At 43.4% G+C, this 27,284-nt stretch overlaps 1 protein-coding gene across 1 annotated transcript in view; it reads right to left on the bottom strand.

The window, feature by feature from the left end:
- Positions 1-27,284, bottom strand: part of EXOC4 (exocyst complex component 4) — a 405,200-nt gene that overhangs the window by 196,404 nt on the left and 181,512 nt on the right. The window contains exon 10 of the mRNA XM_086475059.1: positions 18,858-18,954. Within this exon, the coding sequence (XP_086331185.1) occupies positions 18,858-18,954 (97 nt within the window). The remainder of the gene's footprint in view (positions 1-18,857; positions 18,955-27,284) is intronic.

The raw sequence follows: 27,284 nt of genomic DNA, 5'->3' as shown, positions 1-27,284 counted from the left end.
TGCAGCATGAGCCAACCCTAACTCCTGCCCCAGAAGGCTCCCCCTGAAGCACGCAGGCTTCATCTATCTCCATAAACCAACATTCCCTGCTAAAACCAAAGTGACACTGAAGTCATGAACCCCTTGCCAACCATTTGGTACAAGTGCCTTCTGGGCCAACAGTGGTTTTGAGATGCTACACCAGACAGACAACCCTTGAGCTTGAAAATTCACTTCTTGCTATACCCTTTGGCCACCTCTATACACTCCCTAGATAAATCTGGATGGAACTGAACAAAGGAAAAAGCCACATTACGCTTTGTAATGATGAACGTTAATGGCCTGTGACATAACTGCTCTCTCTGGGGTGGCTTGTCATACAAGGTGGGAATTTTTCCCCCAACTTTGTAATGACATGGATATCAAAAATGTCAAAGGTTTTACTGTAAAAAGCACCTTCAGGCCAAGTTTAAGGTGACTTCTACGTTCTTGTTTTGCTTTTCTTTTTTCCCCTCAATATATATTGCTTCTAAAGGGGGATGCTACACACACAATTATAAAACCAAATGCTGCAAGGAAAAGACTCTTACTTGCATGTTCCCAACCACGTTGCTACTCACAAAACCAGCTGGTTCCTTGTTCTCAGCACACCCGCACGGCGGTTCTCTCTTCCTTTTTCTTGAGGGGATACCTACTTGTTCTCTCTCTTTCACAAAACTACACTATATTTCTTATCGTGCAATTATTTTGCAAAAGTTACATACCAGTTCTAAAAAAGAGCAAGGAAACGACAAGACACAGGAGATGAAAGAATACAAACATATGCTTTAAATGTCACAAAAAGCAAAGATCGGCACAGTAAAAGCCACCAGAAACTGGCAAAAACTGTAAAACTGCTAAATATAATTAGCTATTTAATTAGGACACCAAAGCATTACTAATACATCCTTTAAAATTTGGGAATTCAAAGCATATAAACTAAATGAAAACCTTTCTATTTCTGTATGACTATGTGCAAAAAATTAATGTACAAAAATAACTTCCTATGAACCACAGTATCAACGCCCTTGGGCAGCAGCACCACTTTGTATCTGAGAATCTGGGAAAAAAAAAAAAAAAAGTGTAAATAAGGCTTCCAAACTCCACCTCTCATAGGGAAAGGAACAGAAAAGGAATATATTTTAAAAATCCCCCTCTCAGACTTCTGCTTCACTGATTACGTTGGAGCAGCAAACATCCTGGTGGAGATGGAATTAGAGCACTATTGCAGTGGAGCTTCAACACGGACCTTGAGCAGAAGCCAGGACAGAAGGAAATCTTTGCCAGTGAACGTGGCTCTGGAGGGATTTTGCTAGAACGGCTAAATCGGAGGGGTAAGGAAAATGCACGTGTTGAAGAAGAAGCCTTTAAGACCAGGCCAAATTCTCATACTCTAGGAGACAAGTGATGAAGGACTCCTGCCTGGGTGGTGCTGGTTGAGAGTCCTCGAGACAAACCCTATACTACTAGATACCAGCCAACCAGGGTGCTGGTCACAGCCAGCTGAACATGAGCCAGCAGTGTGCCCAGGTGGCCAAGAAGGCCAACAGCATCCTGGCCTGTGTCAGCCATGGGGTGGCCAGCAGGAGCAGGGAGGGGATCGTGCCCCTGTACTGGGCACTGGTGAGGCCGCCCCTCGAATGGTGGGTGCAGTTTTGGGCCCCTCCCTGCAAGAAGGACATGGAGGGGCTGGAGTGTGTCCAGAGAAGGGCAACGGAGCTGGTGAAGGGTCTGGAGAACAGGTCTGTGAGGAGCGGCTGAGGGAACTGGGGGTGTTCAGCCTGGAGAAGAGGAGGCTGAGGGGAGACCTCATCGCTCTCTGCAACTGCCTGAGAGGAGGTGGTTGTGAGGCCGGTGTTTGTCTGTTGTCCCAGACGACAAGCAATAGGACAAGAGGAAATGGCCTCGAGTTGCACCAGGGGAGGTTTAGATTGGATATTAGACAAAAGTTCTTTATCAAAAGAGCGGTCAAACATTGGAACAGGCTGCCCAGGAAAGTGGCAGAGTCACCATCCCTGGAGATGTGAAAAAAATGTGTTGATGTAGCACTTCTAGACACGGTTTAGCGGGCACGGTGGTGTTGGGCTGATGGTTGGACTTGATAATCTTAGAGGTCTTTTCCAACCTAATGATTCTATTATTATTTACCTCCCACCTGCTCATTTATAAACAGAGACAAATAGCATCGTTTAGCACTGACTCTTTTAGTTTCACAAAGAACCATGGAAACAGAGCAAATACAATCCTTCCTTGGGCAATTCATTTAAAATGCTGCTTCACTAAAAGAACAGTGTTTGGAGACTACGTGAAGAAACAGAGGTGAAACAATGTAGAAATACGACGAATTAAATGCCTGATGTACCAAAGCTGGTACGTCCTAAATCAACAAGTTCCAGCAAAGCTTACTTGGCCATACCCAAAAGGCCTGCATCTCTGAAGAAATCAAGCTTCAAAATACATCTTTGGGAGATTTGAGTTTAAACACATTTACTAGGAGTAGAAAAGGTTCTGGTAGAACATGAAACTGAACCTCAACCTCCTAAATTCACCATTTCTTTGCAGCCATAACCAACAAGCTATGAACGGGTTAAATCCCAGAAGCTTTGTACAACATCTGATTGTCCTACTTACTTGAAGAGGAAGAAAAAAAAAAATCATTCCACTGAAATTCCAAAGGGGGAACTCCAGTGTGAAGGTCTATGAAGTGACAACCACTAATGACTTTTGACAATTTGACTTTTTTCTGTGTTATGCTGCTGGGACTTGCCACCAAACACAGGGAAGTCTTAGAAAATGCCCATCAGCGACAATGACATCATCTTCTCCTCGAGCCAGGATCTTCATGCCTGATGCTAATTCTATCCAGAGAAAGATTTACGCCTATTAAGCTCTATAAAAATCTCCTGTCAGCTCCAGTTATCCCAGTTTGATTTTGTATGAACAGGAGAGGAAAATACCATATTTTAAACTGTCTTTAAAATTTGGCAGGCCACCTGAACGCCAGACATGTCTCTGACAAGATGTACCTAAGCTTCAGGAATTTGAAAGAATTATAAGAAAGATTTTATTTCATCTTCTTTTTGGAAGAGAAAAATGTCACTCTTATCACACCACTGGTCTTTTCATCTTTCTCTTTTTTTGCAACATATGTTAAATTAGAGGAACAATCGTTTCTTAAATGACATGGGCTAGGGGAAATTCTAGGTTATGATTTTGGAGGTTTTACAATGATATCAGTCCCATCACGAGACCACACATGTACATGTGCTTTCCTGAGGAAAAAAGATGCAATCAATTTAAACCTCTTAATCAAACATCTAGGCTAAAAATACAGAATATAAACATGATGTTTTAATTCACCTTTCATTTGATGTTTTGTTACCCGAATAAACTTCTCATGTGAATGGGTGTGGAGTCTGACTTATCAATGTGAGACACTTATCATAGAATCATAGAACGGTTTGGGTTGGAAGAGACCTTTAAAGGTCACCTAGTCCAACCCCCTGCAGCGAGCAGGGACAGCTTGAGCTGGATCAGGTCGCTCAGAGCCCCGTCCAACCTGACCTTGAACGTTTCTAGGGATGGGGCTTCTACCACTTCTTTGGGCAGCCTGGGCCAGTGTTCCACCACCCTCAGCATAAAAAACAAAAAACAAACCAAAACAAGTCTTCCTTATCTCGTCTAAATGTATTTTCTTTTAGTTTAAAACCATTACTCCTCCTATCGCAGCAGGCCCTGCTAAACAGATTGCCCCCACCTCTCCTGTACCCCCCTTTCAGCACTGAAGGCTGCTCTAAGGTCTCCCCGGAGCCTTCTCTTCTCCAGGCTGAACACCCCCAACTCTCTCAGCCTGTCCTCACAGGGAGCTGCTCCAGCCCCTGAGCATCTTCGTGGCCTCCTCTGGACCCGTTCGAGCAGCTCCGTGTCTTTGCTGTGCTGGGGGCCCCAGAGCTGGACGCAGCCCTGCAGGGGGGTCTCACCAGAGCGGAGCAGAGGGGGGAGAATCCCCTCCCTCGACCTGCTGCCCACGCTGCTCCTCACAGAATCACATCGCTGCTCTTGATGCAGCCCAGGATACGGTCGGCCTTCTGGGCTGCGAGCGCACGTTGCTTCTGTCTTACATTAGGCTTTGCGACACCAAGGATGGAAAGAATGTGAAAAGGTGACAGTTCACTGGTGTTAATCCTTACGAATCGAGACTATTGCTATGAATTATAATTAATTCCTGCAGCAGTAATGGGACTGTGGCACGTGGTTTCATCAAAATTCAACTTTGCTGATTAAACATCTTCAGGAATTTGGTTGTTCTACATCAAAATTATAACAGTAGGTAAAGGTCATCAGAAGCCACACTTCTATTCATTAGGCTTCAGATTTTTTTTTCTCTCACTCCCCCTTTCTTTGCCAGACTAGGCACACGACCGAAGCAACTAAGCATACAAATTTGGTAGTTCAGCCTCCCCTGCTTCATTTGCATCTGTTGATTCATTTGTGCGCGTAGATAAGGTCAATGCAAATTGAAACCTCTGCCTTTTTAAAAATCTTTGCCCCATTTACCATTTAGCACGATCATTTCTCACGCAGAATGAGGGGCAACACTACCTAAGAGAGTTTTTCTCTCCGACTATAGCAAAGCCAAAACGAACAGTAATCCCCCTGGGTTTGAGCACAAAGAGGCTTTCTGGATAGCGCTTTATGACAGACACACAATACTTTTCAAATGGGGTGTGTGTGCAGGCAACTCTGAAATAGCTTTTATTTATCAGCCCTCCAGGCATATTGCTTATTCTGCCAAGGTTTCGGGAAGGTTTAAGGGCAGAGGAAGAATTTCTGGAAAAAGCCCCACCACCTTCATTTTGTTTACCTAACTGGCTTGATTGACATTTTTAAATCATATTGTACTCTCAATAGCTATTGCCTTCAATTCAAAGAACTTAGCTACATTACTTCAAACATTGTATTTTTAACATTGTAAAGTGCTTGATGGTAGGTAATTACAACGCGTTATCAGAATAACTCTAAGACTGCATATACTACATTACAAATGACAACCAGCAATTAACCCCATTACTGCCTTTCATCAAACTAAGCAGAAAAAACCCACTTAACTATTGGCCTGGGCATATCTAAAACTGATAATAAGTACCCATTCTGCTTACTTGAACATAGTTCTCCATCCTTGACAACTTCTATTTGTTTTTTTAACATGGAAGAGGTGCCGAACATTTTCTTAGGAGGCTCTGGAGGGATGCACACGGCAGACCTCCTCCCATCAGAGAAAAGAAAACGCACATTTCACGTGGCTGGAACAGATGCACCTCTTGTGTGATCGGGCATAGGCCAGCAGTGAGGACTTTGGGGAAAAAGGCAGCTAGGCGGAGGTTGGATGAACTTTTCTATCAGCAGATCGTATAGGTGACAAGTTTGGCACCTCTTACGCTGAAGAAAGACTGAGCCGGATGAATGGGAAGTAGCAAATACTCCCAAACACTCAAAGTGCCATGAAGAATTAGGAATAACACTGCCTGGGAAGGAGATGAAACCGTAATTTAGCAGCTAGGCAAAGGAGAGCGAGCGAAATACCAACGTGAAGAAAAGATAGCAACTGGCAATCTAGAGACTCCTTGCAATTAATTAACTTCTATTATTTTTTAAAAACAATTTGCTTTCAGTTCAGATTAACGATTTACATGCGGTGCAGGCCGAAGCTGATTTTCAGAGCGAACGGCAAGACCCATTTTCATTAAAATCAATTGCACGGTATGTATCAAGAGGGATGACTTTCGCAGTGAGGAATGGAATGCAGTGATAGACTGCACAGCCCTGTAAAATAAAACGAAGAACAAAGCTAGACTGAAGATTTGTCTCCACCTTTTCTAAAGCTACAGCAAACCAGGATGGTTTTATTTCCTCCCTGTAGTATTAGAAAACTTCATATCATTTAAATTTTCCAACTCTGTGTAGCAGTTCAGATTCTCTGTGCTTTGATCTCTCCACCGTCTGGCCATCCGCCAGACCATGGCTGTCACTCATCCTCCACCAAAAGCAGCAGAAGAGTGACTTTCTTCTGAGACCGATTAGAAGAGAACCAAATCTGACACTTCCCAATATTTCTCCCTTCTTGTTGTATTCAGTGCTATTTCTAGAGGATCTCCTATTCTTCTTTGTATGCGGAACGATTCCTGTATCCACTGAACTGGCTACTTGGCTCAGAACTAAAAATTATCAACTCAGGTATCCCAAACCCAAAATTATTATTTATATATAATTTAGCAATGTTAATTTAGCATTTTTAATTTATTTTTTACTTTGAAAACACTTACTGTTACTGCAGAGATGATGACTCTACTGAAAAGAGTCACCAAAAGTTATTAAAGCCCCCAAGAGCTTCAGTCAGAACCTGATCATCGTTACATTTAACAGTACCCACAGCACTGCTAGTACACTGCCTTCTCTGCAGTCTTTTTTTCCTATGATAAATCAGCCTGGGCAGGCAAAATAAAACCTAAATAAAAAGAAGTGCTTTTGTGCTCAGAGGCATTATCACATCACTTAGCATCCCTGGTACCACCACTCCACTAGTTTTAAGTATTATTGCAATGATTGGTTCTTAAGTCACTATAAGGATGGGAATAAAAAGAGATGCTGTTAGCTTATGCTATTTTGTAAAATTTGTTTTAGTATTCCACGGAAAAAAAAAAAACAAACAGAAACCAACCAATCTGAAGGTAGAAACAGAACTAAGGTGATGGCCTTATGTGGTCCTTCTGGGCTCCTGAAACCCCAAATTGCCACTACAAGCAGCAACTGCATCTAAAGGTCCATTAAAAAAATTTAAATTCCAGGTGATATGTCACTGTCTGGGGTTTCTCCAGAAACAAAACTATTTATGTGGTTCACATACTCAAACAAACATCCATAGCACTTAGGCAAGCTGTGACTCACTGGAGTCCACCTTGATGAAAACAAAGCTTTGTACTCTGCTTTTCACGTCCCTGAGTGCAGAAGCACTTAACTGCCCATAAAACCCCACACCTCAAAACAGCCACAGTCTGATAGTCCTACTCAGCTACAGACGACAACCTACCGAACCAACGCATGGAATAAGAGTTCCCTCTGATTCACAGAGAAGGACGCAGCGGAACCAGTGACTAAATAGCGTCAGACACGTGGTCTGAGTCCAATTCTACTTGGCCTTGGTGCTACCACACAGGAGTGGGGTCAACAATTCTGCGCTAAGAGGCTCCCAGCACTTCATCTAGATTCCAGACGTGGTCTCCAGAAAGACTATTCCCATTTTCAAAGCCAGTAGAAGAATGTGACTTTAAGGAATGCAACGATGAGAAGCCACCTGAAGCTTGCACAAGGCACTCATACCACCTTGCGTTAGATGCAGTGTAGGGAGGGGACTGACAGGACAAGGGTTAATGGTTTCAAACTGAAAAAGGGGAGATTTAGGTTAGATATTAGGAAGAAATTCTTCCCTGTGAGGGCGGTGAGGCCCTGGCACAGGTTGCCCAGAGAAGCTGTGGATGCTCCATCCCTGGCAGTGCTCAAGGCCAGGCTGGATGGGGCTGGGAGCAACCTGGTCTGGTGGGAGGTGTCCCTGCCCGTGGTGGGGGGGTTGGAACTGGATGGTCTTTGAGGTCCCTTCCAACCCAAACCATTCTGTGTAGCCCTCAGAGCTGACTAAATCACCCAAGTATAAGCAGGCAGCAGAGCTATCACTACCAGGCTGCAGGACTCTTGGAGCTCAACCAAGCTGTCACCGACCTGTTGCACCCCCCAGAGAAAATCCATTTGGAAAAAAAACAAAAAACAAAAAACCAGAGAGACAGTTCCAACAAAATGGAAAATCCGGTCCTTGATGAACAACAGTGGGAAAGCACAACTTTCAGTTCTGTTCCACCTATCCCAAATCTGGCCAGAATTGATGACTGTTCAACTCAAGGCTTCATCCCTGGCAGTCGCATATCCAGGACTTCCACGTACAGAGCAATTTCACACTGAGGTGTTAATGAATTGATGTCTCTGAAAAGCTTGGAAGTTATCAGATGAAAGGACCTACAGGAATGCTTAACCCTGGTATTACACAACGTGCAATTACTGCTAATCCCTCTGGTATTCAAACCGCCTGGGACCCAAAACAACCAAAATAAAGGCCAACTTCTTTCCTGCAAAAATGTTTATGGCTGTTCTGCAGATCTCTAAAAATTAGCAGAACTTAAAATTAAACTCCTCAGGAAAATTCCACCAAAAAGTTACTCTGCGTATGACCTGGTGCCTGAAAAACACGCTCTTCTGTGGGCTGACTTCCCTGCAAGGCACCTCCTTTGGTGCTACAAGGACTTTCCTTTTGCCATGTGCCTTTAGGCAGAATTAGCAGAATGGGAAAATGCAGTTTTTAAAACTCTTTCCTTTCAGATGCACGTTCCTCTGGTTGCTCTACAGGGGAAATAGGGTCCAAAAAGCGCTGTCATTCTGGGCTTTACAGCCTTGCTTTTAACAGCAAATACAAAATCCAGGAACCACCTTCTCTGCTCTCATCAAGCGACAGCTCTCCTGTATTTCCATCAAAATTTCATAAAGCTTTATGCAAGTAACCACACGCACTCTCCGAAGTTTTTCATGGTAACTTGGACTTAAGCCACACCAGGTTTTCATCCTTGGATTTCCGCTATTATAGCCAGGAAAAGCCCTCGCTAATGTATTTTCTGAACAACTTCCACTGATTGCAAACTTAGAATTTGTCAAGTTTTTATCTTCTTTCATAACAAAAACGATGGAGGCTTTTCTATTTTTGCCTTGTGAGTTTTTCTGCTGCTTTGCAGATTTTTTTGCACCATCAGAGCAGAACCTGCCATATTTGAAATGAAAGCCGGTGCTATTAAAGCAAGTTTGAGCCACTGTAGAAGTTCATTCCCCAATGCCAACTGAGCTGCTAGAAAGGCACCAGCTCCTGCATGGGGGAATCTCACCTTGTGACTGAAGACATTTATAGCATCTGATAAGCCAAAGCATCTAATGTGGATCTCAGCGTGGAACTCAGGCTCCTTAACGTATTCTAAGTTTAAGCCATTTCATACTTAAAGAAATGGGTCCATTCTTCCCTTCCAGCTTTGCTAAATACTCTTCTGACCAACAGGTTTGTAAAGTACTACAAGACCATGTGTCTGGTGGGGGGACAAAAAAAAAAAGGAAAAGAAACAGGAAAAAGAAGAAAGAAAATCTATAAACTGCAATTTAAGACCCACTTCAATCATATTTAATCTCGCATTTCATGAATGCCATGCCTACAAACATTTGCAGAATGTTTCGTGTAACAGATTAGCACGTAACTGGCAAAAGAAAATAAAAATAGACAAAAGCAGCGTGATTGTTGGTCCATGGTTCTACCACACCAGCTCCTTTCCTTCAGGCCCAGCTGCAATCTGAAAAGACCTTCTGGTAATAAAGAAAGCTTGCTCACCTCCTCTAATCAACTTCTTGCATGGATCCCGCTAACGAGGCGCCATCAGGAGATGATAATTTACAGCCGGTTTGAGGTTTGAGTCCACACAAGATTCAAGTTTCTTTTGAAAGCAAGCCGTGCATTTCAGAAGCCCTGTCTCACCTTGCAGGTCCCTGCTACAATAATCTGAACGGATTCATGTCTGGTCAGGCTTTGCCCAGGCAGCAAATCCATCAGCCAATGCGGCTGCCTCTAAGTTTGTGCTGGAGACGGGTGGATTAACAGAAAAAAGTAATTTTTCCCCGATTTTTTTTTTTTTTAATTCCGCAAATAAGTTTGCAGCCATCACATGAGTGCTCACAGAAGGTATTTTAACTGAGCAGACCCTTGTAAAATTGTAGAATTAGCTAGATGTTGGCTAATAGACACAGTTTTACACGGAAACAGAGCTAAAACAAAGCCAACGAATTTCAGGTATATTACAGCCTCTTAAGGAAAAACACACATTTGTCTTTATTTTTTTGTTAGAGTGTTTAGGCCTGGAAAATGTACCAGTGGAGCTGACTTTCAGGTGCCTTGGCTAGCCAGCTGTTGGGTAAGGAAACACTCTGGTGTAAAATTATTTGGTCCAGTGACGTGATGTGAGGGATAAAAGAGGAATTCCCCAGATTGCTTGTCACACCTGGCATCAGACAAGACCCACTAAAATTAATTTCCTCAAGTTTATCCTCTTTCTTCTTAGGACTGCTACAAAGATTTCCTGGCATCTGTAAGACCCTGGGAAGACCAGAGCAGCTTCTTGTGGTGGGTTGACCCTGGCTGGCTGCTAGACCCCCACCCAGCTGCTCTCTCACTCCCCCTCTTAAAAAGAGCAAGATGGAAAAGCTTGTGGGTTGAGAAGAAGACATGGAGACCACTTATCAATTAGCCTCATAGGCAGAATAGACTCAACTTGATTTTTTTTTAGTTTAAAATATTAAAGAGAATTAGTAATAACATAATAATCTGGTCCATAAAACCAGATTTTCATAACTCTACTGTAATTTCACCGTAACTGTACTTACTAAAAATTGTTCTGTTTTGATTAGACTTAGTAAAACACCACTTAGATTAATAATAAATTCACAGGTCCATATACAAGATGTGCTGGCTTTTGTCCACGCTAAAATTTTGGGACCTTCCTGCAGTCCAGCATCAACTCCTCTAATTACAGGAAAACCCGTGATTCTTCTTTGCACAGTATGAAACCAGCCCTTTTCGCAAACTTCTTAACCCACGTCCACCAGCCACACTCACCATCTCTTTTGGAAAGAACCAGATGAGAAGATCTGGAAGATCAAGGCCAAGTTGGATGGGGCTTTGAGCAACCTGGTCTAGTGGAAGGTGTCCCTGCCCATGACAGGGGGTGGAACTAGATGGTCTTTAAGGTCCCTCCCAAGCCAACCCAACCCAACCCATTCTGTGGTTCTATGATCTACACAAGGTTTGCCTGTGTACCTAAAGACCTGCTGTCAACTCCTGCTGTATTTAGCGCTGGTGCTGCCTCACCATGAGCACCGTGTGCAGTTCTAGGCCCCACAATTTAAGGAGGATGTTCAGGTACTTGAACACATCCAGACAAGGGCAACAAAGCTGGTAAAGAGGCTCAAAGGAGTGTCCTGTAAGGAGTGGTTGAGGAACTGGGTTTGTTTAGTTTGGAGAAAAGGAGGCTGAGGGGCGACCTCACTGCTCTCTACAGCTTCCCAAGGAGGGGAGGCAGACAGGGAGGTGCTGAGCTCTTCTCCCTCGAATCCAGTGATAGGACGCGTGGGAATGGTTCAAAGCTGCGCCAGGGGAGGCTTAGATGGGACATTAGGAAGCATTTCTCTATCAAAAGGGTGGTCAGACACTGGAACAGGCTTCCCAGGGATGTGGTCGATGTCTCAAGCTCAGTGTTTAAGAGGCATTTGGACAAAGCCCTTAACAACATTCTTTAACGTTTGGTCAGGCAGTTGGACTAGATGATCGCTGTAGGTCCCTTCCAATAGAACTATTCTGTTCTAAGACATAATTCAGGTCTTCTGGTGCATATTCACAAGGAATAAATAAGTCACTGAAAACTCATATGACATTATAAATCTCTGCTTATAGTATAAAAAAAATAGTGACCAGCAATATGGGGAACCTTAATCTTGCTCCATAAGAACATGAGTTAAATGAGAGACTGAGTCTGGAATAGTGTGTCCAGTTCTGGACCCTCAGTTCCAGAAGGACAGGGAACTGCTGGAAATAGTGCAGTGCAGAGCCACAAAGGGGATGAAGGGGGTGGAACATCTCCCTTGTGGTGAAAGGCTGAGGGAGCTGGGTCTCCTGAGCTTGGAGGAGACTGAGGGGTGACCTCCTCAATGGTCATAAATACGTAAAGGGCGAGTGTCAGGAGGATGGAGCCGGGCTCTGCTCAGTGATGGCCAGTGACAGGACAAGGGGCAACGGGTGCAAGCTGGAGCACGGGAGGTGCCACATGAACATCAGGAAAAACTTTTTCCCCGTGAGGGTGACAGAGCCCTGGCACAGGCTGCCCAGAGAGGTGGTGGGGTCTCCTTCTCTGGAGACATTCCAACCCTGCCTGGACACGTTCCTGTGTGACCTGCTCTGGGTGGTCCTGCTCTGGCAGAGGGTTGGACTGGGTGATCTTTCGAGGTCCTTTCCAACCCTTAACACACCGTGATTCTGTGAAATGCTAGAACTAAACTTAAGCAGTGCTTCCATTAAGAAATGAGCTAAAATTACTTTGTGGCTTGAGGAACGTAGTACAGGTTAGAAGTAATTCATTATCATGGAATTGAATTAACACTGTTTTCAGCTATTCAGCCTACGTTCTTGCAAATGTCAGAATTTCTGTGTTCCTTCAGATTGTATTTCATCCGAAAGAAAGGAGGAGCTGGAGACATGTGAAATTTCTGACAGGCTGTTGATTTTCCGTACGGATGAAGCATGTTTGAAAACTCAAAACTTGACTGATCTGCTGAAGCACATTCTCTGACAGACAATATAAAATCAATGCATCACATATTAAGAGTTTTTTTGGCATGTAAGAGTTTTTGTTTGCGTGGGAGGTAGTGGGGGGGGGGGGGATTGCTTTATTTTCTGTCATCGAAAATGAACAGCCTTACCTTAAGGTTTTTATAAACTGTCATCTTTAATCAGACACACACAGTAAGACTGTCAGTCCTCATAAAGCATCGGGGGGAAAAAAAAAAAAAGCACAAAACGTGAAGCTGTACCCATCCCTTCGCCGTGCATGTGCCCCGTTTCTGCGATGGCCTCAGTCAGAACTAAACCTTTTCTTAGCAGTGTCACAACAACAAGCTTTTCTGAAATGTGTCTTTATAATTCAGTGACGCAGACTTTGTAAGAGCTTGTCAAAGAGAAAAGAGTTAGGATTCGCCTGCAAGAAACATTCATTCCCGCTGTTGACAGATATAAAGTACTAAATGTCAACAGCAAGGGACTCGTCAACTAAATGTCTTCTAAACACTCATTAAACCAGGGAGAGAAAAAAAAATGCAGTAGGTGGGTGTCAAATTGCTCCCTTAAGATTTCGATTCAGGTCAATTGAAGGAAACAGCGAGTGTATGAAAAGTTGCATCAAGCATCTGTCACACTCAAGGACGAGTATAACGATCCCAAAATAAAGATGGCAATATTAAGCATCGCGGTGACTATCGGTACCGTAATGAGAAGCAGGAGTCGAGGGCTCCTGATCCGAGTCCCGTCGGTCTCAGCGCACCGCAGAGCCTGCGGAGAGGCGCCGCCGCCCTGCCTCCACAGCCTCCCTCTCTAAAGGGAAGAGAGCGCCTACCTTGCAGAAGCCAGATTTAGATTAACTAAGCGACGTATTTTCCCTCTTGTTGAAGATAAGAGATATGTCAATATACGGCTTAAAAATACCCGGTATTCATGAAATCCGGAGGGTTATATTTGTAAGGGGTCACTGACTTTAAAAGTTTGCAAATACTGTTTTCCTGTGTACATAACAGCATCTCCAACTTTCTTTTTTTTTTTACTTAACCCCTTCCCTTATCCTCTGAACACGATTCAATCTGAAATACAAACTTTAAGCAGTCAGTATTGTAAATTCCCTCACCCAGCTTGAGTCAGTTTTATTGATTTTCTCTAAAATTAAGCATTTTAGGATTGATCTCAAAAAGCTAAAGATGTCAGCTCTCATTATTTAGCACTATCTGTGCCCTAGGATTATTTTACATTTTCCAGCCACTTCAGTGGTAACATATACCCCTTAGACTGACAAAATACCACGTATTTTTCTTAACATACTTGGCATCATTTAACATAGTCTAAACATACTAAATGGAACAAAGTAATCTAAATTTTCACACTCCTTTTGCTTCCCAAATAATACATTCCACAAATTACCAAACAGTAATTTTGAAGTACACAACTACAAGACGTTACAGCATATTTTAAAACCAAATCAGTTGTTTATTATTATAGCTGTACAAATATCACAATAAAAGGCATTATCAGCAAGGTACACGTGGGTACTTAGTTACATACACAGTTTAGCAGCAAGTACAGTTACGGAGTTATGATGCTCACAAAGACCAAAGGACTTGGATGCCCCATAGGAACCGATGACAACTTTGCCATCCCCTCCTGACGCTTTCAAAATAAACAGAGGGTTTAAGTTCTACATACAGTACCTTTTACCTTGACATATTCTGAACCGAACAGAAGCTTGACACGATTATTCCCAAAGCATGGAAAGCTGAAACATCACTGTTAATACACAGGGACCTGCCTGCATGCACAGATTCCGTACGTTGTGCACCTCCCTCCCCAGGGCAGGCTACCAGGGGAGTCCGAAATTTGACCTTCAGCAGTTCAGAGCCGATTGCCACCAGTTGGTGAGGAACATGCTGATATCAACAGGCAGCAAAAGTAAATTACTATCCTCCTTGATTATTCCCTAAAGCATTTAGTTTACTTATTAAAAGAGCAATCACTCTTTTATTAGAATTAACACAACTGGAAGAAACAGGAAATTCCAAAAATGCTATCAAGTAAAAAGCTACTGCCTTAAATGACAGAGACCAGTATAAATGAACATAAACATTTAATTGTTCAACTAAAATGTCAAATTATTACCTGCTCCTTTCCCCCCCACTCCAACCCAGAATGAGCAAACTTTGCAGTGCCTTGGACTACGCACACACCGGAGTGTTAAACTTTAGTCTTTGCATCTCAAACAACATCAGCAGAGTCAAATCAGTAATTCTGCCTTTCCTTTTTCCCTCCTTTTTTTTTTTTTTTTTTTTTTAATACTCTAATACACCAACACTTTGTTTTTCACTTCCCTACTCTCCAGAATTGAAATCCAAGGCGGTGATCGGAACACCGCTGTCGCGGTGCAGCTTTTTGCATCTGGTGAAGGGGGAGATCCCCTCAGACAGACCCTGCCCGTTCGATGGAGAGGTGAAGGGTGCCAAGTCAATTTAGCCTCTCTAGTCCACTCCTTCACAAGGACACCATCTCGCTTAGAAGCGACTGCTTCTTCCAAATCAATGAACCCTTTGCTTTCTCTTCCATCCTACAACCCTTTTAATTGCTGCTTGATCTTAATGAAGTGTGGCTGATATGAATAAATGGATACCCTCGCGGCCTTAATACCCAATATCCAAGCAACGTTCAACTGAGTTAGCGTCAGCGGTGCTTCCACGGTTCCAAACGCCATCATCCCCTCCATCTCCGGTCCCCCCTGTCCCTCCCCCTGAAGCCTCAAGACTGCAGACATCTGTTCTTCAATTGTCTGGTAATAAACATACTCTATAAAGCATATGTAAAATGATTATTACCCTGAAGAGCCAAGTGCCTTTCAAATGCCAGCTGAAACAAATAAACAGTAAAAAAAAAAAAAAATCCCCACCAAACAAATGTTACAACAGACATCACTCAGGCTGTTCAATATTCCACAACGTGAGGGCTCCAGTATTGGTCCCGCATGTTTCCTTCCTCCAACGGGAGACGTTAGTCCACAGACCAGTAACACCAGCGCTTTCACGATCCAAGCAGATGCTGGTTAGCAGCGAAGGATGAAGAAAGCAACTGGACTCTTTTGGTAACTTTTATACTTTGACACCTCCCGCAATATGTAATTAAGGAAAATCAGATGTGTATTCCTCTTCAATTTGTAAGTGCAATTAGTTTTCATATGTAGTTAGTAAAATCTATTCCCAGGAATCATCTCTGCTAGAATACCCACTTGTCTTCCAAAAACTCACTATTCATTTATTACGCGTGTGGTGGTGTCATTAAGTCTGGGTAATTAATCTGGGGCTTGGTGGGTCTCAGTTGTCCTAGTGGCAATTAGGGACCCACATCCCAAACGACGTAACATCTCACTTCCCAACTCTGGCTCGTTGCTCTAAATGAATTCGAGGGAAGGAAGACTGAAAACCATTCGTATGTACTTGCCCTGACACTCTCCGTGGTTTAAGTTACGAGTTTCTCCAAACAAACTTTCGTTAACTGGAGAAATGGGGGTTAATTCACAGCCCCCTGAAAGCCTGCTGACTCTGTGTTCTTCAAAAGGGTCTGGAGCCAAGCTCAACCTCAGGTCGTGAATAAAAAAGGATCCAAACCCAAGCCATTAGAACCAGCTAACTTGACACTGTGACAGTGCAACTCTGATGTGATAGACAGTGACACTTCACATCAGTAGTACAAATAAAAAAGAAAGAAATTCAGACTGATGAATATGAATGCTCTTGTTGCACCTCTCCACCTAACATTACTGTGCTGAATTACGTTCTAAAGCCTCCAATTAATGCAATGCTCAGGCTTTAAATCGTCACACCAGTGTCTGGCTTCTCAGTGATCCAGTTAGTTTAATACTTTTAGAAGCACTTGGCTTCCTAATAAAATCAGCTAGCCCACGCAGTGCTAAAACTTCTCTGTCAACATATTTATGTGAACTTGATACAAATAAGAAAAAAAAAAAAAAAACTTCTAAATAAAATATTCATCATTTTGAATTCAATTCCGATTAATTTTAAGCCTGCACAAGCGACATTGATTAAAGACGACGGAGGCAAGTCGTAAAAGAACCACACAAACGGAAAATAAAGCAAAAACTTCACACCTCTGCAGCCTTTACCTCCTCGAGAGCTTGACATTTAATACAGGAACACCTAGAAAAGGGCGACAAAGATCTAACCAACCAGGAACGCACACCTAAGATGATGTGCCAGAAATTACTGCCAATATTTTCGCCAATCCACCATATTCAGCATTCGACAGCCACAGCCAGCATCACGTAGCCAGCGTTAACAGGAATCAACGGGTACACCAGCCTGCTGGTCATTGCTACTGACTCCCATCAGGAACAGAATTTCCCGTAGGGAATTATTATCAGCAAAAGAAATTCAGTCCTGTGGCCATCCCAGACACACCGCATCCCACACGCGTGCCGAAGTGGAGGGTCACGAGTTAAACCTAAGAGAGCAAGGACTCATGCGTTTACTCTGTCGATCATGAAAGCAGGTAAAATCACACTAAAAAAAAGTTTCTACAGTCTTCACCTACACCCAAACTCACCCCATTCTGCAGTGGGAAAAGGGTAAGCTGGGTCACGGAGTATCTTCCTTCTCTTCACGCAGTTATCGATGAAGTACTCAACACAAGGAAGTTGAGATGCTGCAGATGGTTGGCATGGAAAAATATATTGTACGCGGATACCTTAATCTTGATGCAATTATTTTTTATGAGGCAAATTATTTCTACTGCCTACCTTGCAAGCTGGTAATGAAAGTGAAGTGTTTGTGAGAAGTGCTATTTAAAGCAGAGCACTCATGTTCGACTCTGAAGGCAAAAAAAGGGTGAAAAATTAAGCAGGAAGGCAAAGAGAAAGAATTTTCACCAGTTTCTAAATCAATGTGAAGTATCGCGTCAATAAAAACAAGAGCATCAGCACCCCCCTCTGTGCTTGAAAAACGCCTATAAATCCATTAAATATTAAGAGACTGAAGTCCATACCATAGTGGCCATATCTTGAACAGCATGTTGCATCTTAACCATTGTCCATCTTTGCTCATAATAAAATGGCTGAAAACTAAATTATGCTGTAGCCAATTTATTTTTTAGCACATTTCTTCTGTTGAAAATAGAGGCTGAAATGAAATATGCTTATGAAATTATCCATGTCATTATGGGCACCTAGCAACAAATGACAAGTCTACAACATTCACAACCCTTTTTTCAAGGAAAGATCTTAAACGCCATAACAAATTTTACCACATCCTCACAACAGGTGCTGTGCTCAAGGTTATTCCAATATCTGGGGTCGTGACATCAGAAATTTAAATTTGGAGGAATTTACGCAGTTTCCGTCTGCATGTTTAAGTCCTGAGAAGTCACACATGACCACAGAAGTCACACATGACCACAGAAGTCACACATGACCACAGAAGTCACACATGACCACAGTTCTCAGCTACTGAGACGTCACAGTCAGGATATTCCTTCCTCTGGGGATCAGATTCCAATTACTTTTTATGACTATTTTATTATTGCTTGGTTTCAGCGTACGAGAGACATATCCTGTTGCCTAAGTGACACAGGATAGCGAGGAAGAACAGAGCCAAGGAGGGAAATGCTCTCTAAAGGTGCTAGCACTGAACAGGGAAGGACATGTCTGCCGAGAAAGGAAAACCTTGCAAGGAAAAAGCAGAGGTGGAAGATTGACATGAACCAAGAAAACCATCCCATTATTTAATCCCGGCAAAACTAAGATGATGAACTGTAGGATTGCAAAGTAAAAAAGAGTAAAATTAAAGTATCAGAGGCGAGTGGCTTGGTGAGGAGAGGCTTATTATAGACTTGCTCTGTTTCAAATCTGCAGCAGTCCTTCATAAGCTGAGAATTTCTAAGATTTTAGCATTTGCCATAGCACTGTAGGTCAGACGTGTAACTTGCAGTCCGTAGACCATAATTGTTTTATCAAAGAATGAACTTACCTTGCAGTTCATAAAGTATCCTTCTGACTTTTTAATAAGCATAATGGACAGTCAGCGATAAACAATTTGTGACAGGCTGCAACTAAACTTTTCCCCGCTTGGGTCAATAATAAATCACACCGTTCAACGAAACGGGGTCACCCAGGCAAGCGATCCCACTTGGCACGCCAGTTAATTTTGAAAAAAGATTAAAGAGCGTTGGCAACGAGCTCAGCTCGTGATTACTTTTCACACACGTGCACATCAACAACTTTAGACCAAGCCCATTGCTGTGGGATGTTCTCTCAGAAGTGGCAATGTGCTCATAAAGAAAGTAGGTTAATTCTACTTACTCTAATTATTTGTGCCTGTGGAAATAAGTAGAAAAGCCTTACCTGAGGAGAGGATGAAAGATGATAGTAATGTTTCTGGCTCCTGGTTTGCAGACAAACTTGGATCCACCACCTTCAATTAAGTTATCATCTGGTCCTCCTGGAAAAGAACATGAAACAAGTTGTCTAACAGATCTGAGCATCCCCTGATTTTCAGCTAAGTGATAATTAAACATTTAGGTCTGTCTGTAAAGGCTTCATTTTGGGGGAAAAATCAGTAATTAAGATGAAGAGACGCTCCTTCTATCCTCTTTCTGCTCAGAGAAAGCCCTCCTAATGCACTAGGAACAATATAGACAGTATTTATACATCATTTTAGGCTCCTCTTTCCATAGTTAGCGACGGTATTGCAGAAAGACTGATAAGTGCAGGTCCCCTACGGCACAGGACCCAGTTTCAACTGCAGAAGGGTTTCCCAGTCATGTTAGATCAATCTATCAGTTGGGCTGAAGACCAATGTACCGGACTGGAGGTGCCAACACGACACCCATCACACAGACGAGAGATGCCCAGATACCAACAAGAGACTGAAGCCTCCTCCCAGTTCTTCAAAGCATCACCCCGCTAACAGACGAGGACCACCAGCCCGAAGTGTCTGACTTTAGCAGCTATTGGAACAGCCCCAAACAGAACACACAGCACACAAATCATCCTTTCTCAAAAGCACAAGGGCCTTCACCCGGTATAATAATCACCCAAAGTCTTGTCCGTGTGGCTACGATGTGTTTTGAAGCACACAACGCTCGGAAAGGGTTTTAAGAGCAGCTCTTCACTGAACATTGCTGTATGGAAGGCCCCTGCACCTCTGACTGATGATACCACCGTTCAGTCCCTTGAAAGGTAGCTTGGTTTTGATTGCAAGTGCCACGACATTTTAACTTATTTATTACATTTAACGCTACTGGGTCTCTCCAGAGTCCATGTCCTCCGCCGAGTCGTGTAATCCCCAGCAGGAGCCTCGTTTGCTCATGTTCCGGTTGTGTAAACCAGGCTCCTCACTACGGGGAAAATAAACCTGGCACACTTCTTGGTAGCAAAACACAAGCTCAGAGAGTGTTACTTCTACACCTCAGGCCCAAACTGCAGGACTTCAAGTGGCAGGAAAACACCCACCCGCATGTCACTGCACCCGAATCCAAGTCACTTCCACAGGCAGCTCCTAACACCAAAACGCTTTAAATTAGGATACTGAGAGAGAAAAAGAAAAAGGGTGGAGGGCAAATCTCACTTTCCTGAAACCCCTGTATTTCCTGATTGCAACCAAGCCTACTTGTTACCCTTCCAGAAGAACAGATTTTTAGGAGAACAAGCCAGATATCCCGCACATAAGTAAATGACAGCATCGGAAAAAATCTCATTCCGAAATCAGCAGCAGTTCAGCGCATCATCCCTTGTAATTTGGTCATGCTCCCTTGTCACAAAGCCCAGACCATCACCTTGTTGGTCTCATCTGACAAGCAATCCTATTGAGTTTTTTGGCTAAGAACCTTAAACAACCCAAAATATGAACTTAGGCAAAGTCTGTATATCCTAAATATCATCAAGCCCTTTTCATTTTGCATGTGAACTCTCCTTAGTGATTGAATAATAATAAATACAGAACCTAATCACATTACTATGATAGCTTTATAGTCAGGAAAATGACAAAGTACTTGAAATCAAAACAACACCAGCAGATTATTGATTTTTTTGACCCTGACATCTGTCTGCCTCGAAACGAGAAGAAGAATGTCTCCAAATTGGAAAGCGTAAGAGGAGGAACACAAGCAATGAGTAAGTGACTCCGATCTTCTTTTCAAAGTGAAGTTTATATGCTTTAGGCCATTACCTGCAACCAATCTACAAAAAATCCTTCTTCAATGACTTGATTTAATGGACCCTCCTGTTAGCAACCACACAGCAACGTCCAAGGACCAAGCAAGGTCACCGACACCAGTTCTTCCATACCCCACACGGTCCCTCCAGGTCAGGAGTCTTTTGTACACGAATTCACAGCACTGGTGTAGATTCAAAGATGCTGTTTCGGTGCCCCGGTAAAAGGGACAATATTAACTCCCCTGTGGAGCAGGAAAGCCATGCAGCCATCCTCTGGGTATCTGCAGTTGCAGTATTTCCACAGGCTGACTCAGCTCCCCAAATGTGCCGTTAGGACATGAAGCTCCTTGATAAATCCTACACCGACATAAGGACTCAGGGAGCACAAAGCAGCAGCTCAGAAGAGAGTTTATACAACTTCACTGACTGTAATTAGAAAGTGGTAGCTCTCAAAACCCCCCCCAAAACTTCACGAATTTCTTTCCGCATTTTAAAAAGTTAACTTGCACGATGCCAGTTTAAACAAGGAAAAAAGCGGCACAACTTCTAGGAAAAGAAAATTATTCATTTCCCCTATTAATGTCAGACCCTGCAATTTCCAGTGGGGCCTGTGTCTTAACTGACTTATTGAAGAATTCATCCAAGCATGAACTACTGAGGCATGAAGTAGGAAATACAGGCTCAAATTAAGAAAGGGGTGTTATTCTTGTTACATCAAGTCACCCTGCACTAATCAATATTATTGACTGGGATGAACTCCACAGTAAGGAATAAATCTGTCTTATCTGCTTGGCAACATTATGCGAGATTTGAGAAGAACAGAAACCAGCACTGAGAGAAATATATGTTTTTACACCTTCTCCTCTCTTAGCTTTCAATTAATAATAATGAATGGCTGAACGTAGGTGTAAGCTATGAGGAAAAGTAATTTCATTTGTATTTAAATATTTTAGCTTGGAAAACACACCGAGATGTAAATCTTATTCCTGATGATGCTCTATACATACCAACAACCATCCAGCACTGCAACCGCTCTTGCTAATGCCAGCAGCCTGTGCCTTCACCTCGTGCCTTCACCTCTCTCGACGCTGCCATCGTCCCCCTGCGGACCCTGAACAAAGCCACTGTCACCCGACAGCAGCACAGCTCCATTCGTGCACGGCCACGCTACAGACACGCAAACACTGCCGCTCACCACAGTTCACAACACAGCGGTTCTGTTACGATAGCCATGGGAGAAAACCCCAAACTGGAGCAAAAGCGAGCTTATGCTGCCTTTGCCTGGGTATCTCCGTGCAACTGGACATCAGGAAAGATTTCTGTACTGAACGAGCGGTCAGACATTGGAACAGGCTGCTCAGGGAGGTGGTGGAGTCACCGTCCATGGGGGTGTTCAGAACCGTGTGGATGTGGCACTTCGGGACACGGTTTGGTAGGTGGTGCTGGTTGATGGTTGGACTTGACGATCTCAGAGGTCTCTTCCAACCTAACGATTCTATGATTGTTATTGATTCCTGCCAAGAGCATCTCTTGCAGGGAGGTGAACGATCATTCATCCAAACAAACTGTCCTGGTTTGGGCTAAATCAGAACTAATTCTGTTTTAGTGCTTTAACTTTTCAGTTCGGTCTCCTCTAACTAACGGCATTTTTTGAACCAGCAGCACGTTATTTCCAGCCAGCGACTGCTCCAGCAGTGCCAACCCCTGATGGTCACAGCCAGCACCAAGGGATGGGCTGCAGAGAGGCCCTGGCTTGTCCTTGTTCTTATGGCGACCAAGGTCACTGCTGAGTCTTGTGCTCCATGTTGGGGTGCCAGGAGTGAAAAGGGTCGCACCTACAGGGAGGAGCGAACTGGACAGGTGACCCAAACCTGACCAACAGAGTGTTCCATCCCATGTACGTCATATTCAGTATAAAGCCGAGAGATCACGAGGGTCTCGCCCTCTTCGGCTCTTCCTCTCTTCTTCGATGGCCGACACCTGAGGAGGACTGATCCATGCATTCCTGAATCCAGTGCCTGAGTCCAGCTCCTGTATCCCATCCCTGTCTGCTGCCCAGTCCGGCCTGGGACCGCCCCAGTGCCAGCCCTGCAGTGTGGTGGTGATGTATTGTCATCAGGGTGGGGGGAGCTGGGTTCGGTACTGGTTTTGTATATATTTGTACATATTATATACATTTCATTTTTTCCTTATTCTTATTATTATATTTTCTTTTACTGTTATTGTTCCATTAAAGCTGTTTTAGTTTTCTTTTCCAAACTGTAAAGTCTCTCTCTCTTGTTCTCTTTCCTTTTCCCTTTTGGGAGGGGAGAGGGGTTAGTAGAGAGCGTCTGTCATTCGTGAGTGGCCGGCCCAGCCTCAAACCGTGACACAAACCAATACCAGGCAGCTCCACAAGTAGCAGATGAAGGAAGAGTGGGAAAAAAATACCCACTGTTTGGGTTTTGTTCTCCTTATCACGATGATTATGAGAGGGGCAGCTTGCATGGCCTCTCAAACCAGAGCTAAGAGTGCAAATACTGCACTGCGGGGCTGTCCCGAACGCACGCCACATGCACACGAGCAGAGAAGAAAACTATCCGCCTCATTAGGGCACAGGAGCTGTAAAGCTGAATTCCCAGTGAGCACTGAAGATTTCCAGCTGTATGTAAGCGCCCAACTTTATTGCCTTGACAGCTCACTATGAGCACTGACTACAGGACGAGCCATCCATGCTCACTGATGTACAACATCACGATGTACACGGCACTCCAATAACCATCTGGACCGAGTATACATCATTGCTTCAGCAATGCCACAGCACAGAAATCCTTCATTTGAATCGCAGGGTTTGGGGTTTTTTGTTGTAGGATTCTTCTTTCGGTGGGCTTTTTTTTTTTTAGTGTAAGGCAAGAAACTGTAACAGCCACATTTCATAGGCACTAGGAAAAAAACCTCCAAGCTTTCACAGCTGTCAGAAAGTACTACTGTTGTGGCAGTTCCTTCTTAAGAGCACCAGCTTGCTGATTTAATCTGTCTAGTAATAAAGTATGAGACAAAAAAAAAAAGGAAAAAAGTTGAAGGTGAAGTGAAATTTGTCATACAGCTAATGATACCCCCATGCTGTGCTAGCAATGAAGTGTGCCCACCTGAATACCCTGCAAGTGGGAGTCAGGGACGGGTCCATTAGTAACGCAGCTGAACGTTTCTGAAATGGAGCCTAAAATGTCATGCCTCAATATGAAAAAGCATTAAATTACCAAGAAAGCTAGAATCTCTGCACGCATTTGAAGTCTGAACAAACATTAAGAGTGCTGCCAGCTTTCCATTCTGCCTAATATTTTAAAAATCTGAATATTCATCATGGATATCCCAGATTTACTGCTAATGTCCTGTTATCTCCATACAGAGCAGGTCTCAGAAGGATGCCAGCAAGATTTCTTGTCCCAGAAGGGATCTCCCCAGAAATACCGGGGAGTTTCTTCTGCCATGATGTAATTCAAGTTCAAAGTTGCCCGCCACAATTTGAGGTATACTCCGTATGGAAAACATACTGAAGCACATGACAGAAATACTAAGGGTTAGCATTCTTCAGAAAGCGTCTCAGGGTGCTTCGCAAATGAATTAAACTTCTTCTCGGTTTTCCTACACCTGGTTTGTGCACTGAAACAGTACCGCAGGCAAACCTGAAGTCAGACAGACACCATCACATAAATCATGGCCCCTCATTTAAAGACAAACCCCTGGAACACACTGCAAGGAGTTTCCTGATCCATAATTTTGTAATCCATGTAATGCTGGTTACCTTCTATAACGAGGGACTGCCATGCCTACAGAAAAAGCTTGATCTCGCTCTGTAAAAAAAGATCACACTGAGACTTACCCTGCGGTTTCCTCATTTATCAAAGTAACTTCTCTACCACTGAAGTAAAAAAACAAAACAAAACCAAAAAAAACCCCACAAACAAACCCACAAAAAACCAGAGATAACAGTGTTTATATGTCCTTTTCCTAGATTTTTGGAGTTTCATTTAGGTTTGGGTTTTTTTTTTTCTTGGTGGTTTTTTTTTTATTTATTTTAATTGAAACTATTTTCTCCATAAAGGTCCACGATATGCATGGAAGTTATTACTCTTCAACATGTCTGAAGAGGAATCCACACCCCTCACTGTGTTGATCTGTTTCTTGAAGGATGTGAAGACATCAGAGAGGAGTTAGCTCAGCATCTTGTAAGAAGCTCCTTGCACCTTTTCAAATGATAGCAAGTAATGAACTAATTTCTTTTTCTTCCCCCACAACAATGCAAGGAAAGTGCTCTCTGCCTCGAATAAGAGTACTTTTAGAAGGTGAGAGTTCTTACACTGTCACTTCAGAGCACCGTATGATTACTGCCTAATTGTTTCAGAGCTCTATCAGTCTTAATGCTTTTCATCCTCCACCCCAATACACTTTCAATCCGATTGGACACAAAAAATTGTTCAGACACAAAGATATTTGGCTAATAATAAGGAAACCCCTTTCCAAAACATCCAAGAAGTATTAATTTGGTCTCAATGGAAACGGGAAGTTACCCAAAACCCATGAGGACCGCAGCCGTTTGCCCTCTTCCCCTCCTACCAAGGACAACTTCATTCATCTCTCCACGACTGCAAACTTTTCAGCTCAACAGGTTCCAGGCATGTAGTGAACAACTCTTTGGCACCTCTCTGTGATCAAAGTGCCTCTCCTAGTGAGCCACTTCATGTTCATCTATGCAACCATAAAAAGAATAAAGAAACAGGCTTTGAAGCCACGACAATCAAGCAATCAACACAGCTTGCAAATCAACGCTACCTCCTCCACTCTGAGCATCGGAGCAAACTTATAGGAGAAAAGGAACCAGTTTAGATGTTACGGTCCTTCCCAAAAGTTCTTGGTTATGTGGAGATCAACACCATAGTTATTACCTGCACACCATCGTCAAGGTATGGAAATACAAATTTTCATTTAGCATGAAAGGGAAAGCAAGCAAAAGCTGCCCAAAGAGAGCAAAGTGAGTTATTATGAAACAGAGCTCAAGAGAAAAAAAAAGTGATTGATCTGTGCTATTATAGAACAATAACTATGGAGTTTTATAATGGAAGTCTCCTGCTTTTTCGTATTTCTGTACGTTAGGACTCTGTGCTGCACCCCCTTAAACAAAGCCACGTACAACACAAGCATCAAGTCCTGTTTCTACAACACTAATCCGCAGCAGTGACCCAGTGTATCGGCATGCACGCTGAAGTTCTTTTTATAAGGAAACATACATAATAAGAAACATACATTTACAAGAAAACAAGGCATAATTGATCCCTAAAATTCCTTCGCATGTGCTGACTCATCAACCTCGGCTGCATTCGGGCCACGTTTCAAACTGCTCTAAGACACCTGCTTTAGTAGAGCCCATGGGCTGCCGCGCAGGTTGGAATTAAGGGCTCAGCAACCAGCTGCCTTGGCACTTGCTTTCCTACACCATCAGACCTCAGCAGTGAGGAGGGAAGGGACGGGAAAGGATCTGGTCCGTTCTCCAGATCATTGTCCACCGGGGAACAACGCACATCGGGAATCCAGCATTCTGCACCTAAAATTAGCTTTTGTGAGAGCTTCGAGCGCCTCGACCTTAGACAGGCAGCCCTGTAAGCAGTGTGACACAACCTAGGTAGGTCTTCCCTGAAGATGAGTAGGTTTCTCCAAGTGAACAAACCTAACAGAAACCCCAAAAGCATCCAGCCCCATGTCCCAATCAGCCTGTGTTTGCAGGCCAGCTCCACCGAAAATAACCATTAAACTTCCAAATCCAGAGACCCCTCCTTTTGAACAAACATCATTTTGAAGACTTACACTTCTATTAAGAATACTGTTTGGCAGACAGCCTTCAAATGCTGCAGTTTCTTGCTGGTGTAGGTCAACTCCGGGTTAATAATTTTCTGTTTCTCAGCCATGTTCTCTTCCCTTCTTCCTGGACTCCTATAAACCATGCACGGGAGCTGTTATGGGTCTGCCAATGCAACTGGAACTCAGCACTCCAAGTAATACAGTAAAGCAAAGGTTATTTACAAGTGAATGACACAAAATTCTTCTAGAAAGCCCTTCAAACACCCACCACTTTAGGACTCCATGGACTAGACAAGAGAGATCTCATCTTCTAGTGGCATCTAGTGGATTATTTTAAGCAGACTATTCCGTCTACTTCTATGCAGCGAGGGTGTTCCCTCTGTCCCCTTCACCCATAAACTGCAGCAGAGAGAGGTCTACACGGCTCCTGCTTCTGGCACTGACCTACCTGCCTGCAACACAGCTTGTGGGGGTCCGATTCCCTCTCTTGCAATGGGATGCACCAAATAATCCACACGTTGTCAAGAGAGACAAGAACAAGCCCTGGGCAACACTCGATTACTTCCTTGCTTGAGGGGAGAAGCAATTCAGCAAAGGTTTCTGATGCAGGGAAGACTGCATTCCTTGTTTGCTCCTCTTAATCACACGCTTTTTTTTTTTTTAATCATGGCAACTGTGAATTTATAGACCAGACCATCAGGAGTAAGGGACTGATGTTGAAAAACACATAGGCACTCTAGGTTCTACCGAAATCAGAGATCAGAGAGATGATGACATTGG

Source organism: Leptosomus discolor, chromosome 1 (assembly GCF_034619465.1).
Source record: "Leptosomus discolor isolate bLepDis1 chromosome 1, bLepDis1.hap2, whole genome shotgun sequence".
NCBI classification, from domain to species: domain Eukaryota; kingdom Metazoa; phylum Chordata; class Aves; order Leptosomiformes; family Leptosomidae; genus Leptosomus; species Leptosomus discolor.
Note: the sequence above shows the minus strand (reverse complement) of the source record. Positions and strands in the feature narration are given on the sequence as shown.